This window comes from Spinacia oleracea, chromosome 4 (genome assembly GCF_020520425.1).
Source record: "Spinacia oleracea cultivar Varoflay chromosome 4, BTI_SOV_V1, whole genome shotgun sequence".
Lineage (NCBI taxonomy): Eukaryota > Viridiplantae > Streptophyta > Magnoliopsida > Caryophyllales > Amaranthaceae > Spinacia > Spinacia oleracea.
This window is the reverse complement of record NC_079490.1, coordinates 172718514-172729475: the sequence shown is the minus strand read 5'-3', so window position 1 is coordinate 172729475 and position 10962 is coordinate 172718514. Positions and strand designations below refer to the sequence as shown.

The 10962-nt window shown below is 34.9% G+C and overlaps 1 protein-coding gene across 14 annotated transcripts; it reads left to right on the top strand.

The window, feature by feature from the left end:
- Positions 1-1049: 1049 nt before the first annotated feature.
- LOC110793324 (alpha-1,3-mannosyl-glycoprotein 2-beta-N-acetylglucosaminyltransferase) lies at positions 1050-10634 on the top strand. 14 transcript variants are annotated; one of them, XR_008932373.1, is made up of 20 exons: positions 1052-1354; positions 2048-2098; positions 3082-3169; positions 4647-4709; positions 5064-5098; positions 5195-5271; positions 5402-5447; positions 5546-5608; positions 6287-6353; positions 6427-6495; positions 6610-6679; positions 6887-6948; positions 7199-7289; positions 7397-7490; positions 8081-8143; positions 8279-8317; positions 8749-8919; positions 9700-9826; positions 10142-10199; positions 10297-10634. XR_008932373.1 is itself a non-coding variant. In XM_056842903.1 (19 exons), the coding sequence occupies exons 1-18, from the start codon at positions 1286-1288 to the stop codon at positions 10193-10195; spliced, it is 1272 nt and encodes a 423-aa protein (XP_056698881.1). In that variant the 5' UTR covers positions 1050-1285; the 3' UTR covers positions 10196-10199; positions 10297-10634. The 14 variants fall into 14 exon arrangements, 8 of the variants coding, with proteins under 8 accessions (XP_056698881.1, XP_056698880.1, XP_056698879.1 ...); XR_008932372.1 differs by having other exon boundaries at positions 10285-10634; XR_008932371.1 differs by having other exon boundaries at positions 10278-10634.
- Positions 10635-10962: the final 328 nt, after the last annotated feature.

The following is a 10962-nucleotide window of genomic DNA, read 5'->3' as shown; positions in this document are numbered from 1 at the left end:
TGATCTGATTTATAGTTTTAAGTGGAGTGAAAGAGAAGCTTAGGTCCTTGGGGAGCAAGGCATGAACATGGACTGAATTCAGGGAAGAGAGAAATGAAGAAATTCTTCATTTTTGCTTGGTACGTGGAGAGCAAGGAAAGAAAGGGAAATGGAATTTTTGGTGCTCCAAGGGCATTTTCGTAATTTCATATTATTAGGCCAAAATTCAGAAAATTGATTTCTATTATTAGGAAATTAATTGGAATAGAAATGGTTAAAAATAAGTTTCGAAATAATCTCTTTAAAAAAAAATATCGTTAACGAAAAATAAATTTAGTTTTCGAATAAAATAAGAACTTTTCGAAATTATCAAAAATCCGAAAATAATTAAGATTTAAAAAGGTCGTTAAGCTCGTAAATAAAAAAGAAAAATTATATTATAAAATCCGAAAAGTAAATCGTGTAACAAATCTTAGAATGTCAAGAGAAATAAAACTTCATAATTTAAAAATAAAGTTCGAATTTAGGATTTAAAACGATTTTAAGCTAAATAAAAATAATTAAGCCTAATTAATCGAGTTTTAAAAATTCGGGGTATTACACTCTTACCTTATTTCTTTATTATTTTCTCACTCCTTTATTTATTATAATCTCTTACACTCAATCATTTCTCTTACACCCAATCATTACACTTATACCCATACAAACCAATATTCCAATTTTCTTAAAAACCACACCAAATTCCAAATGGATACATCAAAAAGAAATGGAGGGAGTACGAAATATGAAATTGGCATAGATCCTGTTTTTTTTTTAAGCTTTTTTTTTGCTGAACTGAACTGAACTAAATGAATAATAAATAATAATTATTATTAGTGCCATTCTTTTAAACTGAATTGAATGTAACTGAATGAAATTGAACTAAACTAAATGGAATTTAAATTAAGTTCAACAGAATATGGACAAATACAATTAAAGTTGAAATTAATACAATAACACCTTAGAAGAATTTCATAGAACGACCTTTTGGGCCTTTGGCATGCCTAATGTCCAAACATCTTGCATAACAAAGTGAAAAACAAAAAGAAACAAATCTAGTGGAAACCAAAACACACGACAAAGTCTTGAAGTCTCCCTACTTGAAAATTTTCAGTCTACCAAGCTCCATTAGAAATTTAGAACTCAACTACTCATCACAGATTATAGATCAAAGTACTCATCTGCCTCAAAAGCTTGATGAAGAAGCCTTTGATCATTTCATCGTAACTCTCAACTTCAACCTCCCATCATTCCAAAAAAAATTAAAATGGCGAGATTTTCTTGCGATTTCAGATGGCTTCTCCTCGTTGCTGCCGTCGCATTTATCTTCATCCAGGTAATTAAACAATTTTAATTTCGCATCATGAACAATTTCCTTCAATTCTAACTTCTTTGTAACCCTAAATTCATCCTTTAAGCAATTAATTATATTTACATTAATTTAGGTGTTCGTTAATTGAGCAAGTACTTTCCTTTTGTTTATGATTTATTTGGGATGATTTGAGTGCACTGATATGTATTGGAAAAACCGTTGACGGAATTTTTTGGTGTGGTGGAATTTGTTGCTTCAAGCTAAGAGACGGAGTAAGACTGTAAGAGGGGTTTTATTAATTGCATTTTATAACTGGGAAGTTTTGATAATTAAGGCCCTACAATTGAGTTGTTGCCCGGTAAATGTCGGTGTGAGTTCCGAGCAGGAAGAGTTAAGTTCAGGTTCACCGGTATTTCCAGCAATTATCACTGTTTACTATTGCTAGATTAATATCTCTTGAAATGATGTACGGTTTAATTGCTTTTGTGATGGTGACTCCAAATTGGTGTTACTAGATCAGGCTAGTGTGAGCATATCTAGTCGATAACATTAACGCCTCCAATTTCTGGTGTGAAAGTCGGTTTTTGTTTAGCTTTCAACATATTGAAGTTTGTAGAGTTTATTGCCACATTCTGAATGTCATTGCCATCTATAAATTGTAAGAGTTGTGGAGTGTTAACATTTGTGTGTCTTTGATGTTATTTCTTTCTGTATTAGATGCGGCTGTTTGCTACACAATCGAAGTATGCTGATCGCCTGGCTGCTGCGGTACGTGGACATTGTTTAAAATTCATGATGCTTCTGTTATTAATAATGGATTGTGTGTGATTTTTTCTATTCTAATTTGAGTTACCTTAAAATGGTATTGACTTCATTATTAAATTTCCTTTTTTCTATATATTTTTTAAGTTTTGTTCTCTTTCTTCTTCCTTTTTTTTTGATCTTGTGGTGGCACTATCTGGCAGAAGCTAGGAACCTTACCTTATTGTTTGACAAATCAATTTCCTAAAGTTTGTAAAAGCAATAAATTCGGGTTTTAGCAGTAGAAACTCAGTACGATGTTGTCTCTGGATTAGTGACCAAAGTCTTTGATTTCATTCTAGGGGCTAAAGGAAAATTAAGTGGGTTTACCGTTGCTAATCTGTTGACTTCGAGGCTATAGGTATAAAGGCATCTATTTAGAATAAGGTTTGGGAATTTTGGGTTTATGTTTTGATCACACTGTCAATCTCTGAAATGAGCGGATATCTTAGGGCATTAGGTTATTCATTAAGAATAGGTTACAACTTAATAATTATGCTGCTTAGAGCAATCGATCTTAATTGGGGATGCTATTCTGTTCTTTTTTTTTCTTCTGAATTTCTTCTCCTCCATCTTCCTTTTGTCTTTCTTTGGGCGTCTAGCAAATAGAAATTACTTGTATAGTAAAACAATCAACTTTTGTTTCCGAATCCTTCCAAAAGTTAGGATATTAATGGAATCCACTTTAGGAAGTTCTCAATTCTAAGTTGGGGAATTCACCTACTTGTCATGATTGTACATTGTTATGTATTGCAGCATTTCTAGCATGGCAACTCTTTATGGTATGCTGGTGTTGAAACCTTGTTTTGTTTTCTATGCATCAACATTTATCTTGGTATAGTAGTTTGAATGTTGAATGAACCTACTAGAAGACAAACATACCGATTTCATCAGTGTTTGTTTGTACTTTTCTAATCAAGATTTCTTTCCCCACCGCCCTCGTTTTCCAGGTTGAGGCGGAGAATTATTGTACAAGACAGACACGGTTATATATTGATCAAATAAGCATGCAACAAGGACAGATTGTAGCATTAAAAGGTGTGCTATTTTTTGGTGTAGCCTTCTTTAGGTTTCAGTCACCTCCTTTTTATCATATACAGTCTATGGTTTTCTCACTGTGCTGAATTTTTTTTGTCTTTTGCCATTTTTTTTTGCTTAAAATGTATTCTGAATGGGAATAAAAAAGTAAAACTAAATCTGCTCCAAAATTAATAGCCCTGGACTCCTGGAGCAGTGTTATAAAACTGAAATATTTTAATTGGAGCTAAGCATATAAAACAGAATGGTTGAAACCCAAAGATCCTGCATAGGCAAAGCATAAACTGTTAAGAAAGAACTTGATACTGAAAATTTTCACGAATTTCATATCCCTTGTTGTTACTCCACCGTAGTTGAGAATTTGCTCCATCATCCTTCCCCATTTTCTTCGACGTATGTTAGAGCAATGTGACAGTGCTTTGTTTTCCACCGAGTCCAGAGGTTGTTAAGCTAAAATGGGCAGTAAAAGGTTGTGGTACACAATTTGGAATAGTGGCAGGGGAACATTTGGAGAGTAGGCTAATGGCCCCCACTGTGTTGGTTCTCCAAACTTTTACCAGTTTACTTTTTGTGATGAAGAGACTGTATTGCCAAATGATGCTCATGAGTCTTGTTTGTCCATGTCAACTTTGAGATAAGCATAGATTTTTTATTTTTCTGATCTGTGCTTGTGTGTTTTTCTCTTTTTTTTTGTTTTCCTCTTTTTTTTGGCGTGGATATTAAGAATCAGATGAGGGAGAATCGGCTATGTTGGTTTGGGCTTGTGATATGTTGTTAGAGGATGCACCGGTAAGGAAGGTGGGGGGTTGGGAATCTTGAGACAATGGGGATAATAAAAGATGTTGACTTATACGGAGGGAGTTAAAAATGACATGAAGAAAATGGGCTTGTAAGAGCATGCAGCGCAAGATATAAGCGAATGGAAGAAGGTTTTTGTGGATGGACACAGAAGATTATTCTTGGTTCATGTAGTCGACCTCATTCTTTTGGAAATAAAGCTTTGTTTTTTTGTTTATGCTTTTTATTATTATTATTATTTGGTTATAGTTATTTGTTTTGCAAGGTTACTCGAAAAGCCTTGTGAAGGAAACTTATCTGAAAACAGATGGACATATTGCATTTTGTAGAATGTAGCTACACTGAATATCAACTATGTTCTCCAGGGATATGGTTGAATTTTATTGGAAGTCGGTTGCTCTCTTATTTATCCTTATTGAAAATTGTAATTTTATCATATACATATCTTTCTTGTTCTATGTGATTATAAAGTTAAGTTTTGGTCGTGAAAATATCATCTATTTTGTCTTTGTCTGAAGAGGTTAAGTGGTCAACAATGCACATATACTCTATCATAGGCTTTTGAGAATACAGATGTGAACTTGTAAATCAATTATTTGTTGCGCTAATTTGAAAAATTACTTGCTTTGTTGACTAATTTATCTGTTTTCAAATAATAAAACTATTATTTTTATTTTAGATGAGAAAAAGCGCCGAGATGAAGAAACTGTCCACCTGAGAGCTCTCGTCCGAGATCTTGAGAGTATGTACTTACTGATTCCTGATTTTTCCATTCTCTGCTACCCTGTAGAGTCATTTGCTCTTTTGAACTGGGGGTTTTCTTGCCTGCTTATTCTGAGTTTTAAGTATATTGCATGACTCAGTCTACAGAAAATGGTTTCTAGGTTCTAGCAATTGCATTTTAGTTCATGTGTTATATTATAAATATGCATGGTCAATGTATTTGATTCTGTAAGTGAAAATATCATATTGCTTCCTCTTTCAAACTCGTACTTAAAAGTTAAAACTTAGAAGCATGGATTTTCAATGGATATGTTTTCTAGATGGTTTATTGCCTGATGCCTCATGTCCGAGCAAATGTCTAATGATGTTGCAGGAAAAGGTCTTCAAAGATTGAATGAGAAACTAGAGGTTCAAATCAAATGGAGCAATCACTTATATTCCCTTTTCAGAAGTAGTCGTTGAGTACTTGATCAAGTTTCTCTTCTTGTCTACTGAATCCATTAGGTGCCAGTGGCAGCTGTTGTGGTGATGGCCTGCAATCGTGCTGATTACTTGGAAAGAACTGTCAATTCAATATTGAAGTATGTCTAGTGTTAGAATGGATCTAAAATCCAAGTTTGCCTTTTGAAATCAACTGTGTCGATTCTGATAATCCGTTGTTGAATGTGCTTAAGTGCTATATATATGCTAACTAGAGCACTATCATTTCAGATATCATGGTTCTGTTGCATCGAAGTACCCACTTTTTGTATCCCAGGTAAATTTCTGGGTTATTTGTTTGGGTGATGTTTTCATATAGTATGTTATTTTCTGGTTTGAAGAAGATTTAAGATGTAATATTGGTAATGCTATTAGGATGGACCAGACTCAAAAGTCAAAAGCAAGGCACTGAGTTATGATCAAATAACCTACATGCAGGTATTTTATTCCTTTAATGAATGGCACCACCGTATATGTGGTAGTTAGTACATATTGTTTTCAATTGTCAGTTAGATGTTTTATGTGAAGTTTGGCACTATTTTCTTCTTTGTGGGGGGGGGGGGGGGGGGGGGGGGGGGAGGGGGGAGGTAATCTGCAAGGCCGTGTCACCTGCTCGTATGAGTTAGATTTGTTTCACTTATTTTCTGTTCGTTTCTATATAAGTTTATATTATGCATGTATAAAAACATGAAAGTAGAAAGACACGTTTCATTCTCACTCTAAATTAATTTTTTTATGCTCTCTCATGACTCTAGTATCGCAAAATATTTCTCACAAATCAAAGGATCACGGAAATGCCCAAAGGTTTTCTATTAAAGGGTTTATCTTTGAAGCCTTTTGTATTAGTGACCAATTGACAGCAAATAAATATGTTCTTTGAACTTGGATTACCTTTTTTGGGTTGACACCATTCATTTGGTTTAAAATTGGCAAGATTATTAGGTTTGATTAGATGAATGAGAGATTGAGATTTGAAGATGCTCCTCCCTCACCCCTGGGTACTGTATTAGTTTACTCTCTCTCACTATGCAAATTTTCCCACATTTTTGTAAAATATAGAATGTGGCTACTAATTCTAAAATTATACTTCACTAATACTCTTTTAATTCATTGCAGCACTTGGATTATGAAGCTATCCGTACAGAGAGACCTGGAGAATTGATTGCATACTATAAAATTGCACGTAAGAACCGGTTGATATTGATTTGTGTCATTAATAATCTATTTCATCAGGTTGAAAGAGTTGCTTCTTCCAGGTCATTATAAGTGGGCACTGGACAAGTTGTTCTACAAGCACAATTTCAGCAAAGTGGTCATTCTTGAAGGTACAATAATACTTTGATCATGCTGTCTTGCATACATAATCATGTGCCTTCCCATAGTGTAATTAACTAGAGAATTGGCTTTGTGCTGATGTTCACCTCTATGGTCAAATGCAGATGACATGGAGATTGCCCCTGATTTTTTTGAGTATTTTGAGGCTGCAGCAGGTTTACTTGACAGAGACAGGCACGTTTCTTATTGTCTATTGTGTTTAATGTTTCAAGTTATTCAATATCTTTGGATGTAACCTAAATTGACGACTTGCAAAAAGCTACTTATTCAACGAGGGTTTAGTATGATAATAGAAGTTCAGTTAATTTTACCATATTTTTTTCTGTAGACCTTCTTAAACTGCTTAACTCATGCTTTGTGCTGCTAATTTGTGAATCATAGGTCAATCATGGCTGTTTCCTCCTGGAATGATAATGGACAAAAGCAGTTTGTGCATGACCCTTGTAAGTTCTGTATTCCTTACTGATCCCTAGAATGATGTACCCATGAAATTATTCTGCTCTGTCAAAAGCCGCTGGAGTCTACGCGTGCTGTATCCATTGTGGTGCATAGTATGTCAGTTCTTTGTCGCTTAATTGTAAGGAATATCTGAGAACTTACTGTAATTGTTGTTGCTTGTTTAATTTATTGTGTATTTTTCCTATAATCTATGCACAGACCTGTTTCATCAATCTTTTCTGTGTTTTTATGCAGATGTGCTTTATCGATCTGATTTCTTTCCTGGGCTTGGATGGATGTTGTCGAAAGAGACATGGGATGAGTTATCACCAAAGTGGCCCAAGGCATATCCTTCTTGTTTTAGTTTTTCATCTTGTGCATTCTTTTGCATTAATTGGTTCATGCACGTTTTAATTGATCCATGTATAAGTTTTGCCTTGACAAAAACTCTACTTATTGGGATGATTGGTTAAGACTTAAAGAGAATCACAAGGGTCGACAATTTATAAGACCAGAAGTCTGCAGAACGTATAATTTTGGTGAGCATGTATGATCCTAACCTACGCTTTTCATGCTTTAAACTTGATATGCATTTGACATTTTATTTTTTATCAGCAAAGCTAAAGTTTCATGGTATACATTGGTGTAGCATCTGTATGACTGTGTATGTTTAGAAACTGACTGTCATTAAATCTATTTTTTCCTATTTAGTGAATTCTATTTATCATCAAAAACTGAATTTTATAGTCAAGAATAGTCAACAAAAACACATGTATTCTTAGCTGGCTTACTTGCCTAGTTTCCATCATTGAAATGTGAAACACGGAGTATGAGTATCCGTGCTTTATCGTTGCTGCAAGTTCGACATTCCATTGATGTAATCTTAATCTTTTCTACTTTCACCCTTTTATCAAGTTGGTCTAATTTTGACTTGAATGGTAAAATATACTACTATTTATAGTTGTTGCTTTATCCATATGCTGGTTATAGGCATTGTTAGCATACTTATCATCTGACATTGCCGCTAGATCTCTGTTTGTTTTGAGCATTAATATCAACTGTATGTGACATTATGTTTTGATTCTCAGAATGAATTCCACACTGCTTATTGAAAAGCTCTTAATGATTTCTCCGCAGGGTTCCAGTCTAGGGCAGTTTTTCAGCCAATATCTTGCGCCAATTAAACTCAATGATGTGAATGTGAGTGCTTATCTTCTGTGTTGGTGTGACCCCCCCCCCACCCCCCCCAAAAAAAAAAAAAAAAGAAAATAAAGACACCATTAAACTCTCTCTAACGTTCAACTTCTTACCTCATGTGGTCTTCATTTCTGCTAGGTTAAGTGGAAGTCAATGGATTTAAGCTACCTGGTGGAGGTTAGTTACACTAGAACCTTCCTACAGGTGTACTTGTTAAGTCTGTATTATTATTAGGATGGATTTTGGATGCTTATAAATTTGAGGACGTTATTGTGAATTCTAATTTAGATGTCCATCCTGATAACTTTGTTGGTGTTGTATAATCCACTAATCTAATTTAAAGGTAACAGTCTAACCAACTTAACCACACCGATTTGTTGTTAAGTTGTTTATACCTTTAAACTAGATTAACGGATTATACAGCACCAACAAGTTATCAGGCAGATAATATCTGTTGACTGTTGTGCTTCTCGAGTCAACTTAAGCAACAAGATCATGAATACTGATTTTTTTTTGCATTTGAGTTCTTGGCTCAGTGTAGATTTTGCAACTATTATGAAGGCCAATGTTGTTTCAGTTTTCATGTAATCTCATCAATTGATGTTCAGGACAACTATTTGGAATACTTTGCCAGCCTTGTGAAAAAGGCTAAACCAATCCATGGTGCTGATGCTGTAGTGAAGGCCAATGGTGTAGATGGCGATGTACGCATCAAGTATTCGGATCAGCCAGAGTTTGAAAGCATAGCCAGGCAGTTTGGTATTTTTGAAGAATGGAAGGTATGTTAATGCTCATAGTTTGTTTAGAAATTACATCTCTTACTTTTTGCCCCATGCCTCCAATTCCTCCAATTAGAATTAGTATTGAATTTCCGTTCTGGGCCATGCCTCGGTGTTCTCTTCACAATAAAGATAACATGTTATTAGTTAAACTAATATGTATTTAAATGCTTGTTAGTATACTATTTTAATCAACTTGTTTGCTTTTAAGGGTTCTCTCTTCTTTGGCTTTTGGCTATATGATGGTCTAAAGGGCTCATTTAACTGCTTGCACCTTTTATTCTTAGAAGTAGCAGACCGTTGCTTCCGAGTAAGGGCAAGGCTGCACCACTGCAGGCATTATTCAGCGCCCTCCTCCCCCCAACTCTTGTCCAGTCTTTTTTTCTTTCAGTTAATATAGGCCTCGGGTTATTTGATGTAGAAAAAACATTCTCAATTCCACCTCATCTTTTGTTTTCTCCCATTACCTTTTTTTGCCTCGTGTCGAAATTCCGACATTGTTCATCGTAGTAGCTTGCCAATAAGGATATTTGTTAGGTATGTTATATCCTGGTATGATCAGTGGGAAGAGTCGTTGCTACTTACTTTTCTTCCATAATCTTGGTAGCTTGTTTGTGTTTGCTGTAATTTGAAGCTGTTTATCCTGCTATAAACAAGCTTTGCATGCCGAGCAGTTCCCGTTGAGCTCCGTAAATGCAAGTTAATGGTTTTGTGCCTTTAATCGAGACAGTTTGAAAAGTATACTTCTTGTACATGACTATAATGTTTTTGTTGGTTTAGGATGCTGTCCCCAGGGCAGCATACAAGGGAGTAGTAGTTTTCAGATACCAGACTACAAAGCGTGTCTTCCTTTATGGACCAGATTCACTACAGCAACTTAGGATTGAGAAAACCTGAATGTATACAGGTTCGAGCCTACAACAATTTACGATTGTCCCCCCCCCCCCCCTCCCCCGGCCCTACCCGTTCCAATTTGTAGGTCTCATAACTTCATAAGAGAAGTAACCAGGCAGAAAAATTTAGAAATGACTGAAAGAAGGGACATTTGGAGTTTCATCATGTTGTAGTTTGGTATAGTTTTTAAATCTGTGTAAATTAATGTTTTTACTGTGATGGCATAGGTGAAATCTCATGTGACACTAATTAACGAACAGTTTTGGTAAATTCCACTCTCATGTGATGTCGTTCCATGATCTACTAAAGCACATGCTTCGTTGTTCAGACTCGGCTACCTGTTGAACAGACACAACCAAAGTTGGACCCAAGTGACTCGTAAGAAGGTAGTGTAGGTCTCAATTTACAGACCCTTGTAATCCTGCTACTCTATATAATTTGTACTTGCTTATTTTTAATACCAGGCGATAGACTGTATGGCAGATATGTTTATGAATGTGGCAAGACCGCAAGAGTGGCATACTGGCATAGTTTCATGCTCAAGTGCAAAATATGGTTTGTATGCAACTAAGAGCATTGTTAATGGTGTGTATTTTTTTGCACTTGGGGAGAAATAAGGGGAAAAGGACAAAATTTGGGTGTTAATGGGTGGGAAAATTTTGCTCTTAGGGGATTTTTTAGATTTGGAGTTGGTAAATTCACCAAATCTAAATCCGCCATGTGGCATGACATAAAAAATCATGTAACTACGGAGTACTATTTTTCAAAGGAAATTTGTTTATACTTCTGATTCATAATAAAATAAAATAAATTTACCATCATTCATAAAAATTCAAGATCTACAACTAGGCATCAATTTTTATATAATTTAACACTTATTTTTTTTCCATTTCTCTCTCTAATTTGCTTATTTACAACGTACCAAAAATTTAATTACTCATTTTCTAAATTTTTTTATTTTTTTATTATTATTGTTGGTATTAGAGAGAGAAGTAGGGGTAGAGAAAGAGGGGTGAGGAGTTTTTCTTTTGCTTATGGATAAGAGAGGGATGAAAGATTTTTTTTGCTAATGGAAAAAATAAAAAATGATGAGTGAGAAAGTGGGAGAGAAAGAGGGATGGTGATTTTTTTTGCACATGGTTAACAATG